General features: G+C 41.4%; 1 protein-coding gene across 5 annotated transcripts in view; it reads left to right on the top strand.

Moving 5' to 3' along the window:
* Positions 1-23479, top strand: part of LOC145351833 (ras-GEF domain-containing family member 1C-like) — a 195622-nt gene that overhangs the window by 130656 nt on the left and 41487 nt on the right. The window contains exons 1-4 of one of the 5 annotated variants that reach the window (XM_080201514.1): positions 5145-5812; positions 8928-9031; positions 15430-15592; positions 20980-21162. In XM_080201514.1, the coding sequence (XP_080057640.1) occupies positions 20986-21162 (177 nt within the window). In that variant the 5' untranslated portion in view covers positions 5145-5812; positions 8928-9031; positions 15430-15592; positions 20980-20985. Of the gene's footprint in view, positions 1-5144; positions 5813-6032; positions 6053-8927; positions 9032-15429; positions 15593-17016; positions 17108-20979; positions 21163-23479 lie in introns of those variants that run through there. The other 4 variants (XM_080201513.1, XM_080201515.1, XM_080201516.1 and 1 more) reach the window with 4 other exon arrangements.

Raw genomic sequence — 23479 nt, 5'->3', positions numbered from 1 at the left:
TGTAGCGCCAACAATCATGAAACCAGCTTCCCACCAATTGACTCGATCTACACTTCCCACTGCCTCAGCAAGCAGCCAGTATAATTAAGGGCCCCATGTATCCCAGAAATACTCTCTTCCATCAGGAAAATGATAGAAAAGTCTGAGGTCATGTACCAACCAACTCAAGAACAGCTTCTTCCCTGCTGCCATTAGACTTTTGAATCTTTCTCTACATCTAGCTATGACGTTACATTCTGCACTCTCTCATTTCCTTCTCTATTGTATGCTTTGTCTGTATAGCCTGCAAGAAACAATACTTATCACTGTATACTAATACGTGTGACAATAATAAATCAAATCAACTCAAACCAAAAGATTAGTGAGGTGGAGATCAAATAGATTTATCCCTCTTCTTGGTTCCATCAGCATCTTACAAAGGTATGTTCTTCAGGATCTGATGTGAAGATGCCGGTGTTGGACTGGGGTAAACACAGTAAGAAGTTTCACAACACCAGGTTAGAGCAGCGCTCTGTAAGTTAGTGGCGTTCGTTACTAAATAAATCTGTTGGATTTTAACCTGGTGTTGCAAAACTTCTTCAGGATCTGGACAGCTCAATCAATAGTGGTGATACCAAATGACTCTTGGTAATGGGCATTGAAGTCTTCCACCCAGAGTATCGTGCTACCCTTGGGGTATTTAACATGGAGGAGTACTGACTCATCAGTTAAAGAAGGATGGTAGGTGATAATTAGCAGGAGGGTTACTGCCCCATTTTGACTTGATGCCTTGAGACTTTAGGGGAACCAGAGCTACTCCCTCCTGACTGCATACCACTGTGTCCTCACCTCTGGTGTGTTTGTCTGCCAATGAGACGGGGCATACTAGGAACAGTGATGGAGGAGTTTGGAAACTTAGCTGTAAGGCATGATTCAATGCGAATGACTAGGTCTGGCTGTCACTGGATTAGTCTGTGGGACAGCTCCCATAATTTTGACACAAGCCCCCGTTTACTGGTAGGGAAGACTTTTAAGGGTCAATGGGTAGGGTGTGTCATTTATTCTTTTCATCTTTTCTGTAGTGGTTTGATATGATTGAGTGGCTTGCTAGCCATTTCAAAGGCAGTGAAGAATCAATCACATTGCTGTTAGTTTCCTTAACTCTTGAGAGTCGTTTCTTTTATTGCCTTTTTGCACCTAATACTTTTCTCTGTATGCATTTTATTCATTTTTATAGCTCTTTCTGTCTGGTAGCTTTCTCATTTTCCTTGCCTTTCCTTTTCATTTGATTTTGTCTCATTTGTAGATTATGATTGCTTAACTAAATAGCCTATGAAACTTTGACATAGTCACTAGTTTGGTCGTGTACCAAATATTTCTTTGACTGCTTCCCGCTGTTCGGCTGTAAATTTACCCAGTAATAGCTCAGCCCATTTTACTGCAATCTATTCATTTTCATCCCTTTGAAATTTGATTTACTTAAATTTAAGGCCTGGCTTTGTGACTCTTCCTTGAACCTAATTTTAAATTTAAATATCATAATTACTATTTACAAAATGTTCCCTTACCATCAGATTATTAATTAATTCTAGTTTGTTACCCACCATTAAATCTGGTGTGGCCTGTTCTCTTGTTGATTCTATGACCTAACTTGACTTTAGATGGTAGGAAAGTTTTATGTCAGAGTTAAAACTATGACTAATTATGTTATAGGATCCAATATGCATCTTTTAAAAAGAACTCCAACTTGCAATCAGGTATCTTTGCATCTTGTTCAGGTGAACAGGACAAACTTGAAGATGTGGGGATCCCATCAGAACATCATTGGATAAGTGACCCATTTAATTTTAACTGCTCACCTTCCCAGTTTCTGGTGTGTTTGATGGGGTTAATATTGACCTCCAACGTGTACTAAGTAGCATTAAATGCTCTTGAGGGATTTTAGAAAAGGTAGGAGTAAGCCATTTGGCCCTCATTTTGTTAGCCATGGCAGCTCTACGCTTAAATCCCTTTTCCACATGTTGAATACCTTTGTTTAAATATTTTGTTCCTTTTCACACCTTCATCAATTCTGCATATTTAATAGGATGTATTCCACACTCTCTGAAGCCAGTATTTGAAGATTATTTTTTGTGCTTTCACATTTAACTGGCTCAGTTTGTGTTTGCAGAGTGTGTTCTTGAGTTTTCAAAGCAACTGAATGCTTTATGTTCTAAAGTATTCCCCAAATTCAATGTTTGTTCATATGTCACCCGTCTGGACAGCTGAGTGGCCCATTAAGCAAAATAATTGGAACCTTGAGGCTAAGTCATATTGAACAGATACGAAAGTCCAGATCAAGTCTGCTGCAGCCCTAACATTATGGAAGAATGCCAAAAAGCAACAAAGCACCGATTGTCCCAACCCCTTCAGAAATTTAAAGACAAATTTCTGAAAAAGAACTTTGATTAGTCTGTTTGAAAATGTAGGAGGGATGTATTCTTAATAGATAAATCAAATAGTCTATTCACGTTGTTACCCTCATTTATTTGTAAATGGTGCCAAAAAGAGAAATGTTGGTTATAGAGAGACATCACACAGCACAAAGGGAGGTTATTCTGCCCATCATGTCTGTACCAGTACTTTGTTATAAAACCCCTGAAAAAAATGTATTATCTTATTTACTTCTTAGCCCTGTATCTTCTTATACTTTGACCATTTCCCCTTTAAGAATCCAGTTTCCTCATTTCAACTATTCAATGTCATACTAATGCTGTGACTTCTTTGTGGAGCGAATAGTTGTTTTGATTGTAAATATAATTAGTTGAAATACAATTGTTTTCATGGGGAAGATAAATGGAGGACTTCCAGTGATTTGACAAAAAAAAGAGAAACAGTGGACAGTTAAAGTGTGTGAATCCCATCTGAGGTACAAGGGTAATTTTCAGTTTACTGATGGCAAAACTTATCCGAGCAAAATCCAAGGTTTGGCTTTCAGCCCTTTTCCAAATAGATCAGTAAATAACGTACAGATAATAAACTTAGGCTTGGTTGTGATTACAGTTGGATTGATGAGTTCAGGTCATAACTGTATGATAATCCAACCACTAAACAAACAGGAATCACCAGCCTTTTTCAAAGTACTAAACGGTTTCAAACATGGCAGAAATGACAGAGGAACACAATCTTTCCACTTTGCACATTGAATGAGTGGAATTACAAGTACAAAGATGCACTAAACTGACATCATAAGTAAATAATCCTTCCGAATAATCAAAATATCAAATTAGAAATATGGCAATTCTGTGCTAAAAGTTGCACATAAGTGGCGACAGTTGGTGTATTCATGAAATATTAACATATTAAAGATGTTGATGCTAAAGACACAAAATTAATTGCATAAGTAGTTTGGCAAATCCTGTGCCTAACCAGGGCATTTTATTCAAACTAGGAACATACTATGAAAGGGCAATACCTAATAGCAGGCAATGTTAATTAATACCTGATGATGAGTATAGAGCATTCAGCTTTATTGTAAAGCATCCTAATGAGCTTTTACGGTGTTGTGTAGAATTTCAGGTTCAGGATTATACTTTATAAAATTGATTGCTCAGTCTCAAATATATTCAATCAGGTTGAAATATTTTATATTTAATTTTGTGAAAAGCTGTAATTCCATTTGTCACTTAGAAATGGAATTATAATACCCACGACTAGTTAACGTTGGCAGATTGAAATATCTGATGGAAAACCAATGAACGGGCACACTGTGTTACAATTGTACTTACTAAATATTACTTGTAAAATATCCCAAGTGCCTAGCTGTGAAGAGAGCTGCTAACTCAATCATATTAATATTCACAGTTTATAATTTCTGTATGACCCAAGATCTTATTTTTCTGACAAGATGTAATCAAAAAGAAACTAGATAAGCTTCAAGAATGATTGAAGGTGATTATCCCTGCATTGAGTTATGCTGGAAGACCAAACGCTGACAAGGGGTACAAAGACAGCTTGTGGATGTCACGCGAAAGAATAGAGAGATGCCTGTAATTAAAAAAAAACTCTACAGTAGTTGCAATATTTGCAGTGTTTACGTGAAGAGACCAGAGAAGTTTACATTTTGTGTATAACTCATTTCCCGCAGCAAACATAAGCTTGACTGTTCCTTCCACAAATGCTGGCTGACCTGTTGTTTCCAATCCTTTCTGTTTCGGTTCTTTTCTACTCTAATCTCTGCCGCCTCTGATTAAAACTCCTGGCGATCAGATACTATAACACATTATCCCGGTTTACAGCCCACAATAACACACTGACCCTAACGACAATTGATAGCTCATTGTTAGACTCGGCGTGTGTAAGTTACAATTTCCAGGATTTCCATTCCTTAAGTGTTTTAGAATTGTTACAGGAACCAAATTTTGCCGTGGAAATGGAGGATAATTTGATGTGTGTGTTTTTCAAGTTTTTCTCTTACTGACATAAATTATATTAAACAGAACTCTTGCTTTTTTTGCAGCAAGATGAGAAATAGACCTTTCTCCTTATAATTGTAATTAATATAGTGTGATACTACGCATTTGTAACATAGAACTCAGTATTTGATTAGTTTCACCGTCGTTGTCATAATCATAAAGCCTTTTTTCATGCACACCTACCCTAAACAAAGGGACTGATGTTTAATCTGAATTCTGAACTAATTGTTTAATGGGCTCGGTGCATGAGTCATCTGATTATGTTTTTCGTAGTGAGAGCTGAGCATGTGCAGCTATCTGCCGGCAGAGGAAATAGCAGCCTTAAACTTCAATCAAACATTCACACGTGATTTATTTACAGATTTGTATTTAGGTCACTTGCTATGGGCGAATGCTTCGATACATTCCTGTCTGTTTTAAACAAAATGCCCAACTGTTTTCAGGGGAGGAGGGAGAGAGGGAGTGCCTGATAAACTCTATTGAGAGTTCACGAAATGATCAATAAAATCCTGACAATTTCCACCTCACAGTGTGCTGAATGTCTGGCATGCAAAGGTGTTAAAGCAACTGAAATTCATAGCAACTGCTGACTTTAGCGTAGAAAATCAGATAGCATTTTGTGGACAGCTCCTGATTTAATCTGTTATACCGGGACTCTGTCCCAACCATTGGAAAGTGGAATAATCTGTTTCCCAGCGCCTTTCACTCGGCATTTGTGCCGGCTGTGTGTGTATGTGTGTGCGAGACAGCCATTGTGAAGCAACCTTTGCCCTTAAGGCATGAGCTCATTTGAATGCATGCTTCAGTAGTGCAGCAGACACTGGGAGAAGAAGTCTATGTGGATTCCCAGCTGATGTTTGTGTGGAATAATTGCACCTGCCTCCAAAATACAGCGAGCAGCTCGAAAGCTATGTATGGACTGTTCGAGGGGCCGCGATCTCTTTGTCAGCTACAGGGAACCCGCACGGTTGTCCTTTCAGCACCCACATGTGAAGCTTTCTGCTGCGGGGCTGTGTGCATAGGCTTAAAAAGCAGCCCCGAGTTTAACCCTCCCCTCATGGTATCCTGTTTCAGGAGATCTGTCTGGCTGCTCACACAGCTCAGCTGGCTCCTGTAGGTGTGTTTGCTCATTCCTTCTTCCGCAAATTTTGAGCTGCTTCTGACCTCCATTGTATTTTTAGTAAGCCATTTTCGGCATTGCTGAAAGATTGGGGTAAGAGATGGATTTAAAGTGTTAAAAGATGCAACAGCCAGGTGAAGAATTCGTACCCAAAGACCCGTGGAAAATAGGACCTTGAACATTTAAACAGCGGGGAGTCCTGAATTGGTGAAAAACTGGACTTAAGGACTGGATCATTCTGCTCACGGAAGAGTAATCGGTAAGATTTGTTGTCTACAGGTACAGTTAAAGCCGACTTTATTAACTTCTTTTTCACCATTGACATGACTGTAATAGGAAAGAGTTTGAAGTGGGGCATTTAGCGCAGAATGGCTAGGTAACAACACTGCTTTCATTGTGATCATGCCTTGTTCAAGAGAGTATGTGAAATGTAAGTTAAGAGGAAGGACTGTGTTGTCAGAGTTCCAGCAAGAACTGGAACTGTAGGATGCCATTGTTGGTAAGTCAGAATGTTGATTTTACTATTAACTGGATGACTGCAAGTTGCCAGTAAATTCATGCAGTTTTCTATTCCTGTTTTTTAAAAATTTTTCTGTGGTTTTTTGCATTTTTGTCCTTCCCCTTGTACACACGCTTCCCGCTCGTTTTGCTCATTTTCTGTTAGGATTTGCTATTATTTCTTTGACGCAAGTTAGAATAGTCAATTTCCGAGGCATCTGAAGATGGGTCGACCTGTTTTCACAGTTCTTACCCTGCGTCCCAGGTAATGGTCCTTTCGCAAAGCATCCAGTTAAGCCTTGGTAGCTTCAAAGTGAATCGAAGGATATCAAGAGTAGAACAGTAAACACACATCCATTGGCAACAACTAGCATGGATGGATCTGCTGCGATACATTTTGAAGTTAATCAAATTTGTATTGCTAAATTTGAATAACTGAGCTTAATTTTGGAAGCAAAAAAAAGCCTTCCTCTTTTTTTTGTTAATGATTCATTGAGACCAGCGTATTCTTTGCAACCATGTGCATAATTCAAGGGGGAGGAACTGTGACTGTTCAACTGCAAGGCACTTTTGTAGTCGATGGAACACTTTTTCAACCGAACACACACATCCATCTCTGAATAGAATAACAAAATATGCCACCGCTGAAATCCGTAAAGGGAGAAACGTGTCCAGCTATAATCAGGATGAAAACTAACACGAAAGAAAAGTAGTCAATGGTCACTATGGAGATTTAGGTCAAAGGGTGCTGGAATTTGCTATCGAATTTACTCAAGCGACAACCTCTGAAGATGCAGACAAACGTTGAGGATTCCAAAGATGAATAGTGATTGTATTAGCCAAACTTATGTGCTATGGTCAACAGCCAATTGAATTATATATCCCATTGTCGTTCATTTAAAACACTCGGTAGGAATGATAGAAATATTCAGCACTTTCTTCCTCTGACTTTATTCCCCCCGGCACCGTAGCACCATCCAGTCAAGTTGTTTCATTCCAATATAATATTTTGCCCATTGCAATATATGAAGAAGCTTCTAATGCAGTAATTGCATAATTCAACTAAATATTGTGGCATTAGTGTCAATAGATTTTTAATATTCAAAAAGTTATTGTGTGAATGATCATTTCTAACAATACTAGAGTGGAAAAAATAATTTGCAATGTTTACAGCTAAATTATATAGTGTGGAGTTGTTAAATAGGGAACTTGAAAGTTCTCATTTTCATACAGCTGACTGGATCCAAGTCATTTTCTGATATGCACCTATAAGAGCAATGATTTGCCAGCTTCACTGGTATTTTATTTTAACAACAGGATAGGTTGATGGTGATTTCAACACTTCGACAATTTTTACCCCTGAATTGGAGGAACAGATTTCACCTGTATTTTATCACCGTGCCAGGCAACCCTCTGTGAACATTGTGCTGGAACATCTTTTCAGTTGTTATTAACTAAATACTTCTGGGAGTAAAATATTTAAATGAGGCTCTCACCACCTAACTGTCTACCAACTAGACATTTTTCTGTCAGGAATTATTGCTGTATTTTTTTTCGACTTTTGTGTATTTTTCATTTTTTCTTTAAATGAAAGACCTGTTTCGATGGAAGAATCATAATTCAATATTGTCTGATTTACTCATCACAATTAGAATCATAGAATCCCTACTGTACAGAAAGAAGCCATTTGGCCCACCCAAATCTGCACTGACCCTCTGAAAGAGCATCTTCCCCAATTCCACCTCCCTGACAAGGAGCAGTTGGCTTCTGCAGGCTTGGGGCATGAGATGGTCTCAGTTTAGAACTACTGGATACAGGATCATGTGATGTCTCTGCAACAGCTGGATTCACATCTGACAATTTAGTGCCTGTATTCTGAGTTAATTTCTCAATCCTTTGAAGTGCCTGGCTGGTGTGCAGAGATGTGCACCCATCCTGAGGGAGTGCTACCTCATTGGACCTTGGAGTGGATATAAACATTAAAAGGAAAATAAAACACATCCACGTTGAAAATCAATCAAATATGACAAGCAATTCATTATAATTTAATTAAATGAAAGTACTTGTATGCTCTCAGCAAATATAGCCAAAGGGGGAAAAGTATTTAGACAATTGGAAGAAGACGAGCACTTCACCACATAATTATACTGCCATCTGTAAAAGTGATTTTCAATTTACCGCAATTTTCTGTAATATTATTGAGGGAATTCTGCAAAGAAACCCCTCACTAGAAAATTATATTAAAAATAGCCTTCTTGGTGAAAATATATTTTCAATCCATGTTCACTTGAAAGCACTGTGCTATTTGCTTGTTTATAGATTTTCTGATGACTTTAAGGTTTGTGGGGAGAATTAATTTTAAAAACATTGTTTCAGAATTTAAACTGGGGAAGAAACATGCTAAAAGGTTCTGCATCAAATTAGCATTCTGAGATGTTTTCAGTTTCATTCTCATCTTTTTCTCATTACTACTACTATTTTATGATTAAGGTGCACAGCATTAATTATACTCTAATTCATATTCTGAAAAATGTTGACTTCCCAGCTGGGTGAGAATTTTGATTTGTCAGTCATCTACATGGGGTGGGGAGGGTATAATTTTCAAATGAACTTTATTTTTAAGTCCAGCTATGCATTAACTAAAAGAAAATATGTCAACACTGGCAAACGACAAGTGTTTGTTCACAGAGAAAGGGCTCTTGACTAATATCAGTTTCAGTCAGAATCTAATTCAGGTTCTTTCAGTAAGAAGTAGGCCACATAATCCTAGGGGGAAGTAGAAGGGGAAATAATGACAGAATTCCCTGAATTCATTCTTAGTACATTAGCTGAAAATAGTCTGAAGTTTACTTCAAGTATAATGTCTCTTATGGCAGTGCCGCTTGGTCAGTCTGAAGATTTCATCCAAATGCATTGTCTCTGGTCCAGTCAAAGACATCTATCCTCATACTCTACGGTCAAAATTGGTGCCAAGCTTGAGGTATGTGGTCTACAACACTGCAGCCAGGATGTACACGCAACCCAGCAGGAAAGTACCATTTTATCACGGATTAATGATTTTTGCAATAAAACTGGAGAGCTAAATTTGGTGTCAGGAGTACCTGGGTTACAAAGTAATGATCGTAATTACTGTTTGCTGATTCAGCTGTTAGTAAAAGTGTGGCTGTTAACAAATGTTGCGTTCTAATAGAGTAATCAATTTTGAGACATAACTTCATTCTTCCATTCATTTTCAAATGTCTTTGATATTTTCACCGTCTGACTTGCAATAATTTTACAAAAGCATTTCAAATTCATTGGACAATTTGACAGTTCAGCATATTCTAGTTTTTCCGGTGTTAGCTTTTTAATCCTGTGAAAACACTGAGGAATTATAAGTAAACAGCACTAAAACAGCAATGTCTCCACCTACACTCCCTTCAGGCACATTTTCTACTGAGTAAAGAATGCCCCCAAATATAGTGAGGTATTTAACTGTAACAAACACTGACTAGTTAAACATTAGAAAAATGTACAATACTGCAGATGCTGGAAATCTGAAGTAAAAGCAGAAGATGCTTGAAATATTCAGCAGATCAGGCAGAGCCTGTGGAGATGGAAACAAAGGGAACTTTCCAGGCCAGTAACTTTTCTGTGAACTGACATGTTGAGGATTTCCAGCATTTTCTGTTCTTAATTCAAATATTAGACAAGGCACAAATGTGAAACGATACCTCTCTCTCTCTCATGCACATACTGTAAGTAGTCACTTGTGCAGCCACTGGGTGGGGGAGATGTCAAAAGATCAATGCACCTCCAATGCCTTAATACATTACTTTGGATCATTGATGAGGCACAATGTGGCGATTAGTACTACTGGAGATTTTACCAGAAGTAAGAAAACTGTCCAATGAAAGAACTGCTTGTAGCAAATTAATCCATGTGGAGTTATTTAAACCAAGAAACAACATTTAAACTTATTTGTTTTCATTAACCTTCTTAATTGAATAATTTCTGGAACCATTGATTTTAAATAGGGAAGAATGGATTTGCTTTCGTATTTAACAGACAATGGAAAAATATTCAGGTTCCATTCTTAAAAATATTTTCACAAGTTCTTCGTGTTTGATCAAATACCAATTTTTGTCTGCGACAAGGTTACTAAGCTGCCTCAACAAGTTTCCTATTGATTTGCGTTGCTTTCCTGGCATAATTTTTACAAATATATTAGAAGTAAGCTTTTCTTCCTCTTGGGCAGTCCATCGGAATAGAGGAAGACTTGTTTCCACTCTGGTTTGATGAGTTCTGAGATGATAAACCAATGCATGACCTGCAGACTCTGCCACAGGTAGAGCAGATGGTGCTTGAAGAGTTGACTAAATGAATTGTTGGTTTATGCACTTCTGGTGCTTCAACCTGGCCTCTGCACAATCCCAACAAAGACTTTGGACAGAATATTCCTGTCCTGCCTGCCACGGGAATCATAGCGATCGGGCTGGACCATGCAAGGGTCTGTTGACCTGGGGAAGGATTTTCCAGCTGTGGAGTGAACGCAGATGGAAAATCTCACGTTCTTTTTGATGCCTTTCTGAATGAGCCTTCTCCATTTTTATTCCGTCACAAACCAGCGACTCCCACCATTAACAGGTATGTTTGACCTCCTTCGGGCATGCTTTGAGGTCATCCCTAAACTGTTTCCAGTGTCCACCTAGGAGTCTTGAGTCGGGAATAGGTGTTAGGTGTACAAATGCCACGTCCCACATAGCGGACTGGTTTTGTGTGATTACCGTCTCAATGCTGGGAAAGTTGGCTTGGGAGCGGACACTGGATTTGGAGGACATTTATGAAGGTACCAATGATGGTAGCTCTCTAGTGCTTTGAGTTGCCTGCTATGTATTGTCCAAGTCTCTGAAGCTCATAGGAGCAAAGGGATCAGTGCTGACCAGTAAACCATGATCGTTCCTTCTAGAGTCACAGTGCAATTGTCACCCATTGAGAGGCACTAAAGACATGGGGGGGGGGCGGCGGTGTGGGGGGAGGTGGTGGAGAGTGGGGAGTGGTGATTCTCCCATCCTGCCGCACAATCTTTTTTAGCGTAGCCAGCCAGGAGATTCCAGTGGCACCTGATGCAGGGATCCATGCTGGACATCCAGCCCATTAGCATCTCCTAGCGCCAGATTTCCAGCAGCGTCAGCTCCACCCTAGAAATTGGTGGGGAAGTGCATAAATTATAGAACTGAGCATTTCCACATATTTTAAATATCATTAGCGGGCTGGGGATTGAAGTCTCTGGGCCTGCTAGCATCTCCCCTTTCTGCCAGAGTGGTTCACTCCAACGGGGAATACTAGAATTTCCCACTTTTGGGAAACTGGCTGCTGGAGTAAAGAGGAGGGCACTCGGGGTGGGGGGGGGTGGTGTCAGCCTGTTAGGGAGGGGTGGGTCGGGACTGCTGCTTGGAGGGATTGTGGGGGTGGGAGATCGGGGCTGTGGTGGTGGGGAGGAGGGCTGGGCCAAGCATGCATGGGGAATGGGGCCAGCAATTGCACCATGGGTGGATGGTGAACTGGGGTCGCGGGGCTGGCCAGTGATCGAGAGAGCGGCAGAGCGGGACCACGGTGCATGCACTGATGTCGGTGCTGACAGATTGGCACGTGCAGAGTGGCCTGCTCAGCGCTCTGTTGCCAGCCTCTGCAGCAGGAATAGGATTTGGAGTGACTCATGCTGAGGCACTCTGCAATGCACAGAGTGTGGGAGATTCGTTTTATAACTCCCACTGGAAAAAAAAACAGTGTGATTTACTCCAGCTTTCCCACGAATTCGACACTTCGAATTCTTTTGAGAGAATTTCGGTTATGGTGTGTTTTAAATTCATATGCAAGGATTGGCACCAACCACTTTTTTTGATCTTGCGCAATGTTTATTCCATGGGCTTTAACTTTGCTAAGATGGCACCTTAACAAATGTCTTTGGGATTCCGTGTGCACAACATCAAATGTGCCTGTCATCTCATCAAAAAACCCAATCCAGTTAGTTAAGTAAATCTAGTTAATCCACATTTATCCAAGTGGCTTAGTTTTTCGTGGACATGTGGCTAGTGAAATCTAATGCAGAGAAGTGTAAAGTAATACATTTTGCTAGGAAGAATGAGGAAAAACAGTATCAAATAAGTGATACAATTCTCAAGAGGGTGCAGAAGCAAAGACCTGGGAAAAATTATATGGTGCACAAATCATTGGAGGAGGCAGCTGAAGAGGCTGAGAAAACCATTAATACGGCATGTGGGATATTGGGTTTTATAAATAAAGGCATAGAGCACAAAAACAAGGATGTTATGGTGAATCTTTATAACACACTCATTCGGTTGGTCTCAACTGGAGTATTATGTCCAGTTCTGGCATTATAGGAAAACGTAAAGGCATTAGAGAGAATGCAGAAAAGATTTATGAGGATGATCCCAAGGATGACAGTAGGTTGGCAAACCTTGAGCTTTTCTACTTAGTGCAGAGAAGATTGAGGAGATTTGACAGAAGTGTTCAGAAAAGGGGTCTGGACAAAGTAGATAGTGGGAAAGTGTTCCCCATGATAGAACCATTGTAGATGTTTGTCCATCGTTGTCGATGAAGACCTCAACACCGTTAATCATTTTGAGGCTGGATGTGGTGTGTCCGAAGATGACTGATCAGGCCAGTTCAGGCACGGAATGTCCTGGTGGATAGACTTGTGTAGACACTGTAGTTGTTGGCTGGTGGCTCTGGACTTGCGCAGCTCGCGCTTAAATTGTGCTTCAGCAATGCATCTTGCTTCGTAAGCTTGACAGCCCTTGTGGATGAGGCAGCTCCAGGTAGGGTGGTTTTGTGTCAGCGTTTCCCAGGAAGTCATGTCTATGTCAAGCGACTTCAGGGAGGCCTTGAGTGTAACGTTTTCTTCTGCCCTCCATGCGAGCGTCTTCCAAGCAGCTCCTTTTTGGGGATGTGCTCGTCTGTCATATGGATGATGTGACCTGCCCACTGGATCTGCACTCTCATCAGCAGTGTGTGGACTGATGGTAGACTTGTTCTAGAGAGAACTTCAGTGTCTGGTACTTTGTCTTGCCATCTGATGTGTAATATTCTGCAAAGATAAGTCGTGTGGAAATGATTGAGCTGTCTTGCATGCCTTCAAAACACAGTCCACGTTTCCCAGGCATACAGGAGGGGAGTGAGTACCATGGCGCTGTAGACCTTCAGTTTTATTTGAACCATTGTAGGATTGGCAGAAGACCGGAGGTAATGTGAGGAGAATCTTCTTTCACTTCGCAGATGGTTAGGATCTGGAACGCACTGATTGAGAATATGGTAGAGGAAGATTCAATTGTAGCTTTCAAAAGGGAATTTGATAGTACATTTGATGTAATTAATAAGTAAGTTCCACAGCAAAGCTGAAGTCCATGGAATAAAAGGGATAGCGGCAGCATGGATTCAAATTTGGCTGAGAGGCTGCAAACTAAGATAAGTGGTGAATAGTTGTTTCTCAGACTGGAGGATTGTATATAACGCAGTTTCTGAGGGGTTGGTATTAGGAGCACAGCTTTTCTTGATCCAGATTCACGATGTGAACTTGTACGCAGGAAACAACTTCAAAATTTACACGCGGCACTAAAATTGGAAGTATTGTGAACTGTGAAGAGAAGTGGTAGACACCTTGATGGAATGGACAGCAGCAAGGCAGATTAAATTTAATGCAGAGAAATGATTTATGCATTTTGGTAGGAAGAATGAGGAGAAACAATATAAAATCGAGGGTACAATCTAAACAGATGCAAAAGATATCACATAAGCACAGATTGTTGAAAGGGACAAGATGGATTGAGAAAGTGGTTAATAGGCGCACAGAATCATGAGATTTGCAAATCCAGGCATGGAGTCAAAGTAAGTTTCGGTCGGCCTCTGCTGGAGTACTGGGTCCAATTCTGGAACCACACTTTTGGGAAGAATGTGAAGACATACTTCCTCGCAAAAAGATTTGACTAAAAAACATCTTTTTCAGCAAAAAACATTGTTATGTCACAGGGAAGCAGTTAAGCATCTGGTTCATGAGTATTCACTTCTTCCCTCTAAATAGAGTATTTGTTCAAATTAAAAGCTGTGAAGTTAAAAACTTCAACTGGGGTAAATATAACAGGCAATGAATTAATAAGAATATAAAGAAGAACATATCTTGTTTTGAACTTGAGGCATTAATTAAAATTAATTGTTTAGACAAAGTACTGACTAGATTTGTTCGAGGGAACAAGATTTTTTTTAGGATTACAGAAAGACACCTGATATCCATTACTTGCAATTCCTGCACTTCACGTGCCATAGAGGACCACATGGGTACAAAGTGTCTACAGTTTTCTCAGTTTGGACTTAGGATTTCAATGGCAGATGGAGTCACTGGATCATCACAAGGTAGCACAGTGGTTAGCACTGCTGCCTCACAGTGCCAGGGACCCAGGTTCATTTTCAGCGTTGGATCACTGTGTGGAGTTTGCATGTTCTCCCTGTGTCTGCGTGAGTTTCCTTTTGGGTGTTCCAGTTTCCTCCCACATGTGCCGGTTAGATGGATTGGCCGTGCTAAATTGCCTCTTTAGCGTCCAAAGATGTGTAGATTAGGGTATGTTAGTCATGTTAGGTGCTGGGGGATAGGGTGGTGGAGAGGGCTTGGCTAGGATGCTCTTTCGGAGAGTCAGTGCAGACTCGATGGGCTGAATGGCCTCTTTCTGCTCTGTAGGGATTCTATGATTAAAGAGAGAGTACAGAAAAGATTTATGAGGATGGTCCTACAAATGATGAATTTCAGTTACATGGATAGATTGGAGAAGCTGGGACTGTTCTCCTTGCAGACTGAAAGTTGAGAGAAGAGTTGATGGTGGTGTTCAAAATTGGCAGAAGGGCCCAGAGCCAGAAGACATCGCCTTGAGATGAAAGACTTGGGTTTAAAGCGATCAAGGGATATGGGGAGGGTAAGGTGGGGTCAGGATATTGAATTTGATGATTAGCCATGATCAAAATGAATGTCAGGGCAGGTTCAAAGAACTGATTGACCTACGTCTGCTTTTTGTTTCTATGAAAGCCAACATGAGGGTTTTTCTACCAGCAGTTGGAATCTAGAATACACTTCCTGATAGTGAGGGTTCAATTGTGGATTTAAAAAGGAATTGCGTAATTAATAATTGATAATTGTGTAATTGAATAGAAATACAGTTGCAGATTTATGGTGAAGATGTAGGTGAGTAGGATCAACATGGTGGTTCTTGCAGATTTCCAAAATGGACATGACTGGCCAAATAGCCCCCTTTTGTGCTGTAACCATGCTATGTTCTGTGATATAAACGCAAGTTTTTCTTTCTTTTTTTCAATATAATCTTTTCATTGCAGGTAATAAACACCACCAAAATAAGTGGCTTCAGCCCACACCTCCAATGACTGTACCAACTCCAAAAAATTCAATGCCCTATAGCTCGCCAATGGAGGCGTGCAACAGTTATGGCTGTCTGTAGCTGGAGTAGTGAAAGGAGTACTCCTGCCTGTCTTCGCACAGGTAAGAAAATCACCTTTGTTATTACAGGTCCCTATGGATCTTTGTGACCAAGGTTGAATAGCGTGTTGGTACTTTGTTTGGGTTTGAGAGAGATTTCAGAAGCCACACAATTCCAATATAAAACTGCTCGCTGTTAATTCTGTCTCTGATGTGGAAACATAAAATTCTTGGATTACGTTTTGTTATGGGACTGTCCGATTACTTTCTTGGGGGACAAACCTATCTCAAGGACTGAAACTAAATTCTATTTTTGATATAATATCTAAGCCATTAAAAAAGAAACAGCCTAACCTGGTTTCTCAAAAAAGGAAGTAATCACTTTTTACAGAACCTGGGTGTCAAGCACAACACGTACAAATTCAACAGAAATGTTCAACACAGAACCACCCTTCTCTCCAAACCAAGAGCAACTTGTTGCATCGCTTTTCAGCCAGACCCACTGAAATAGCCTTTCAAAATAATTTGAGGAGGGGCCATAAAAATAAAATCATTACCATTAACCTTCTCGGGAATTCAGGAGAAACTTTACCAAAAGAGTGGTGAGAGCATGGAACTTGCTACCACAAAGCACGTAACAAATGTCTTTGAGCGGAACTTAGACGTGTGTGTGAAAGAGGGAGAAAAGAATAAGATACGCTAATGGGGTTAGTTGGGTTGCAGCATAAATCCCAGAATGGGTCAATAGGACTCTAACATTTTCTCCCCTGCCCCACCCTCTATCTGCCATCTTTCTCTGCTGCCTCACAGCGCCAGGACTAGGGTTTGATTCCTAGCTTGAGTCACTGTCTGTGTGGTGTTTGCACATTCTCCCCTTGTCTGCGTGGGTTTCCTGCAGGTGCTCCAGTTTCCTCCCACAGTCCAAAGATGTGTGGGTTAGGTGGGTTGGCCATGCTAAATTGCCCCTTAGCTAATCCCCCTGGCACTAGAGTAAATATATGGGGCTATGAAGATAGGGCCTGGGTGGGATTGTGGTCAGTATAGACTTGATGGGCCGAATGGCCTCCTGCGCTGTAGGATTCTATGATTCTAGTTGAAAGTGGAGTTTAGTGATTCTTGAGACCTGTGAAACATTCATGTTCTGCTGCCACCGTGACCAAGTGAGCTGTGTTGTTTACACATTGGGTTGTTTAACTGAAACTAGTGTTCTTCCTTGAGTGAAAGATTTGCATAAGTAAATTTGGAAATTTTGTGGCAGAATTTAATGCAATCTACTGAAGTAGGATTTGGAGTGGGAATGGCCATAAAATTGCTTGTGAGGTGAGCAAGTCAGAATCACAATGGCAGATACTAACAGTGGAAATGCATATCTGGCGGAAAAGCACTGGGGCAGTGAACCTGGCAGAAAGATCATGACAATTGTTAAACAGACTATTAAGAGACATTTTTTTTTCCAAGATGCTGAAGGCAGTTAAATACATCATCTGAGGTGAAGGAAATGGTGAGGAAGGATCATGGGCCACCAGATCCCTGGCCCACAAAAGCTGGTTGTGTTGAAGGAAGGCTACAGGATGGAAGGTCAGGCACTTTGCACAAGAGGACAGCAGGGTCATGGGGGTGGAGGGGCTGATACGGGATGAAGGGCAAAGATTGGCATTTTAAATGCCAGCTGCCAGGGAAAGGTCTAAAATAAAATAAATGGCAATCAGACATCCAGTATTGTCAAATGTATGACTGGTGGAGGAGCAATACTAAGCTTGGGATTGGCAGGCATGAGATGCACCATTATTGGAGAGATCAGAGCAGTGAATGTGCCCACCCCACCACCTAACTGGACATGTCTGGTGCAGCCTTTCCCCTCACTGGTCAGCCACTGTGCAATCAAGGTCGGACAATCCCACCCAACTCTGGGTCCAGCAATGGGACCCAAATCGCCTGTGTTAAATTCTAACCCTAGATAATGATGACAAAGGAAGGCTTTTCATAAATCTAGATATTTAAATGTATAAATATTCAGAGATCTTTAATCTTTGTGGTTAAAAAGCATTTTAGGAACTTGATAGTTTGACAAATTCCTGATATGGCAGGAAAGAAACAAAAGCAAAGTTGCATCAGCAAAGTCCCCTCACATTTTTCGTGTGAATAGTTGTAATGTTGATATCCAGTGGGAAGGACAGGAAGCAGATTGTTCCTAACCATGAACATTTTTGCAATTCAAAGTGAAATCTTGGGTTGAATTTTTGTCTGATGTCAGGAGCACTAAGTCCCGCACTCGCACTGCGTCAGTGCCCGATGCCCAACATTTTCAAAAATTTGGCTAATTAGTTGGTTGTGTCTGCCGTCCTCTTTGGGGTAGCGGGTGGGCTCCTCAGTTTGGAGAGCTAGGAGGCTGCCCAACATTAACAGATCGGCAACCCTAGTGACAGAGGTGGAAGCTTCTGGAGCTGGTGGGAGTACATGAGGACTGTGCCAGCCCCAGTCATCAGCCGCAAATGAGACTCATAAGAAAGCCAGAGGGTTAGGGCTTTCAGACACCAGGGGGAACACCTCCTCCCAATACAGTAACAGGCCATGCTGAGATTATGAATGGTGCTCGGAACAAAGCCTTCCAAAGAAGCTTGGAATCTCCAGTTCTTGTGTCTCTCCACCCAGCCACTGGGAGGTTGCCACAATTTCATAAACAGCCTCCTGATGAGTAGAATAGCCCATGTACCAGATTGGAAATCTAGTCAGGATTGTGAAAGTAATCTTTATTTGGATGGAATTGATTTTCTCCCCCATTTGGGCAGGTTGCCAGTACGTAGGACCCACTGACTCTTCCAAATTGGAGACTGACAGGGCCACGTCAGAGAGCCAACATGCTACTTGGGAATGTGAAAAAGAAGCCTTGCCCACCTCCCATTCCATTTCCTCCTCAGCCAAATACAAATTTAATCCAGTGTTTCAAAACTTCAGCTGTGAATTAACGTTGTTACAAATGTGTAGTGCAATAGCACTCCGAGCAATTTGAACCACCAATCTTCTTTGAAAGAAAAATTGTGCATTGTATGGGATGTTTTCCTGAAGGCAGTTACGTAAATACAGGGGACAAATCTCTGGGGCCACTAGCCCCAGCCGGGATTCCTGATGACCTGCTGAATCAGGGTGAATGCCAAGTTGCGAGTTTCGCCGGATATCAAATCCATTGCGAATTTACTGGCCTGCCCTGCCTGCCCAGATCAGGTTCTTATCTAGAGCAGGCAAGAGCCTGATTAGAACTGACTTAAATGTATTTGAATACAATTAGCAGCCTGGAGGCCTGATTCCATTCAAAGACATACAGGCGTTAGTCCTGCTCATGATAAATGGAGACTGGGTGCTGTAGACTGCCAGGCGGGCAACAATTGCCTCCAACTGTGCCCATGGGCTCCTCTGCAGCTGCCAGCTGGTGATGGGACCCTCAAGGGACCTGGGGATTGGGGGTGGCATGGGCTAGGGGAAGGGGTTGGCCTCTTGCCTCTCCCTGGCAGATGGCTCTTGTAGCTGGACTTCTTGCTGTCCTGGAGAATGTGGGAATCACTGTTGGGATGGTGATTTCGGGCACCTTTCTGGTAAAATTCGTTACTTTCTGTGTTCTGTAAATTCTTTGAAGTGGCCTGGTCTTATTAATATCCATGCCCGCTAAACAGCTGGAAGCTGTCAAAATCATAGCAGCATTTTATTCCACAATAGGGATCACCCTTGGTTGATTTCATAAGCCCCAGGTGTTACCAGATTTCTTTTGCAGTGCTTTGACTGAGAGGATCTTTCAATTTCATTTGGGAGACCTCCCCTTTCCAGCTTGAGTGAGCCCCAGCAGCCCTAAAACCTTTTTAGAGCTGTTTTGATTGACAGCTCCAGAGCAGTCAAAGAGGGGATTAACCGAGGTTTGTTTACACAATGGTATTTCTAATGGATAACCATGCACTAAATGTTTTAGAAGCTTTCTGCCTCTACCGTTGCCCCCACATGCCCCGCCCCCTCCTCCTCACCTCCACTCTCTGGTTAAAATGGTCCATTAGCTGATAAAAGCTTTTCTGACAGCTCCAGAGCAGATTAAACAGTTCATTGTTGATATGGCCTGAACTGATTATAAGGCCTGAAGCACTTCCTCTTTTCACCACACCTTTTCTGACTGGTTTTTTTTTGTCTTTTAACGATTAATTTTGTTTCTCGAGTCTCTGACCTTTTTCTAGGAAGCAGATATGCTTTCTAATACTTTTTTTTTTAAACGATCAGCTCTTTTTCCCCTTACCTGCAAATCTTCTCACCAAACGCATAAACTCCACATTTTCATGTTTTTTGTCTTACTGTTTTATTTTATCTCCATTAAGCTCCAAGATTGGGTAAGTTGGTGTTTTTTCATCTTTGAGATAGAGGAGGCTGAGTAAAGATTTAATTGAAGTACATAAAATAATGAGGAGGCCTTGACAAGAATGGAAATGGAAGGACCAATTTGTAAAAGCACAGGAGTGACCGGGGGCATAAACTAAAAGTGATAGGCTGAAGGATTTAAGAAGAGCTTAGGGGAAATTATTTTAACCAGAGAGTGGAGGTGAGGAGGGGGGCGGGATGTGGATCGAGGCAGAAAGCTTCTAAAACATTCAGTGCGTAGTTATCCATTTAAAAATACCATGATCCACGGGGCTGAAAAATGAACCTCTTTCAGCCGGCAGACATCTGATGCAGGCAGGCAAGTGGTTAAAATTCCAGCCATAATGCCTCAAGTTTCCAATCTCACCTAATCACTGGAAGACAAACACAGCCCATACAGGAAGGGAGAGTTACCCCAATACCAGCCCTTGCATAGTTCCTAATGACCAGCTGCCCAGCCTGTCATTCATAGATGCTGTAAATGATGAGAAAACCATCATAAAAAGATTTCCGTTCTTACACAGCACCTTACCACGGCCTCATGATGTCCCAGAGTGCCAATAAATTACATTCAAATATTAGTAACAGTTATAGTAACAGTTTTCAAGAAGGTGAACACTGATGAGGAGAAAGCAAAATTGTGTAGAAGGAGTATGGTGCTCTAATTAACAGTTTTCATGTGTAGGATCTGACATGCTTGCTAAGTGTGATATTGTCATAACTTCAAAGTCAATTTCAAATCCAAGGTAGCCACAATAAAAGTCAGACTTGTGAAACTTCTAGGACCCAGTGAAATACCAAATGAGCAAAAGTTCAAATGGACAACATTCTGTATCTTCATCTCAAATGTCAATCGTTCTTTCGTCATTGACATTAGTTAAATAAGGCATCCAAATAACTCAGAGGGTTTGACTGAATGAAGTGAGGAGATAGAAAATAATGACAGAGGAGGCAGCCAAATTTTCCCGCTGGCAGCAACACTTAGAATTCATCCAGGTGAATTGCCGCAACCATGTTCTCGCTTGGTCCCTCATGGATCTTTCTGTCTGTCCTCACAGGAAGGCATGCCACAAACATTGACTTCTACAAGTATGTTTAATACGAGTGGCTTTAGCCATCAACTTCATCCAACCAAAGAAAACGAACATGAAAGGCTGATATTTCAAGATGGTAATCTTATCTCTGCATCTTTAGAGGCTTTGATCCAACGTCTCCTACCTACGGTTGATTATTATCCTGAAGTAAGTGTTTGTCACTTTTATTACCTTTTCAGCAAAAAATCGACAAAGGTGATGCATTTTCTCCTGTAACTGTAATTGCAAAGGAATTAGTGGCAATCTTTAAAGGATGATTTTTAAAAATCACTGCACTGTTATATCTCTGCAGAAACAATGTGGAAGGATAAGTGGTTTATATTATCAGTATTAATACAGATGCTCGGAGGTGAAGACCAATGATCATGGGAATTGGAGTCATCTTCAATAGCAGATACTATATACAGGGGAGAGAAATCTTGTTTTTGACAGCAGCTATTGCAAAAGGAGCAAACCCCCACCCACTTGGCCTACACACACACACTACTTATATTTTAAGACAGCCATTCCTTTGAATTCAGACTGTTTCTGATTGCCTTTTAATTGTTGAAATAACGCATCTTTTTTGAAAAAGTACATAGGATTTGTGGGGCAGCATGGTGGTTGGCGCTGCTGTCTCACAGCTCCACGGACCCAGGTTCGATTCCTGGCTTGGATCACTGTCTGTGTGGAGTTTCCACATTCTCCCTGGGTGTGTGTGTTTTTTCCTCTGGGTGCCCCGGTTTCCTTCCACAGTCCAAAGATGTGCAGGTTAGGTTGATTGGCCGTGCTAAATTGCCGCTAGTATCCGGGGATGTGTACGTTAGAGGGATTAGCAGGGTAAATACGTGAGGTTGTGGGGATTGTGGTTGTTGCAGACTCGATGGGCCACTTGGCCTCCTTGTGCACTGTAGGGATTCCATGATAACTTTGGCAGGGCTTCAGAATTTAAATTTTGTAATGAATTCATAATCTCACAGAGGGACTGTTCAATGATTGGAAAGTGTACAGAACAAGCTGAACATTGTCGATGAATTCAATTGCTCCTTTTGAAATGGGAAACAATAGTTCGCTACCAAGTGCTCACTCATTTCTGAAATCTAAACTCCTCCTATTTTAACCTGACCTGCCAGGTAAGAGGTGGGTTGTGTTTATGTCAGACGGTTATTTTATACTCCATCTGTCTTTGCTCTTTTTTGAATTCTGTGGAGAGTAAAATCGGATAGGGCATAAAAATGGAAAAAACCACCCCATTAACTCTGTTTCCCTCCATACCATGTTTCCTGAACCGCTGAGTATTTCTAACATTTTATGCTGTAATTCCTTGCCATCCTTTTATTGGAATCTGACTTACCATAGCTCAGTTGGCTAAATGGCTTATGTGTGATTCAGAATAATGCCAAGAGCGTAGGTTGAATTCCTGTACTGGGAGGAAGGATTGTGACCTGCCTTCTTGCCCTCTGCCCCTGAGATTTGGAAGGCAACAGCAAACCACCATTGACAAACACTGACAACAGGAAGAATAGCTCATGGTGGAGAATCAGCAGACAACGAGCCACAGACTTTCCTTTAGAATGAACATCCATGCCTTATCTTAACCATGCATGGTTATAATTGCTAATACAGCTGACCTGTAATCTCTTTCAGTGTTCCATGCTTTTATCCATTAGTGCAACCTCCTACCACCTCAAAACCTTTACCTACCTTCCACCTCTGCAACATTGTACTTGAATCTTTATCTATTTTTTTCATTACTCCCAGATTCAATTTTTCTAATGTCCACCTCCCCAGCCTACAGAAACTCCAACTCAAAAAACACTTGTCAGCCATGCTTCCCGCAAGCACGAATCCCATAATGGCCACTATGTCCTGCGAAGCCAAAAACAGTTTTTACGCTGGCAAGATTTGCAAACACAATCTTCCCAACCCCTCCCTCCGATGATAGGATTAGGTTCATGCCCAGGAAATGAGAGCCTGATATTTTAATATCATTAGCGGCCTTTTAGCGGCACTATTGTAGATGGGACTTAATAGGATTGAGGGTTATAGATAAGCCTAGCAGGTAGCAATATGATCGGCACAACTTGTGGGCCAAAGGGCCTGTTTGTGCTGTCGTTTTTCTATGTTCTACCACCCTCAACATATTGTCCTGCCCACCTGGTGTGTTGTTGCAAATCACTGCTGGTTTTCATAAACTGGAACGTGCTGGGGTGGGGGGTGCACAGAGGTAAGTATTGCCCCTGGGTGGTGACGGATATGCCTGGGCAGTGCTCGGTGAAGAGTGGTGTTGAGGGGGGCGGGCAGTGGGGGAATGCCCTGATGCCTGGTTGGGGCCAATTGTAATTAACTCTTTGGGGGTGTGGATGTACATGCCTCTGGCATTGCCCTTGAAGAGAGGGTGGAGGAGGGCCCTGATACCTAGTTGGGGGCATCATCTGACACTTTGGTGGTTGAGGGGAGAGGAGATGTCACCCTAATGCTTGTG

Source organism: Carcharhinus amblyrhynchos, chromosome 13 (assembly GCF_965287045.1).
Source record: "Carcharhinus amblyrhynchos chromosome 13, sCarAmb.v2.hapA, whole genome shotgun sequence".
NCBI classification, from domain to species: domain Eukaryota; kingdom Metazoa; phylum Chordata; class Chondrichthyes; order Carcharhiniformes; family Carcharhinidae; genus Carcharhinus; species Carcharhinus amblyrhynchos.
This window is presented reverse-complemented; position numbering and strand designations above follow the sequence as displayed.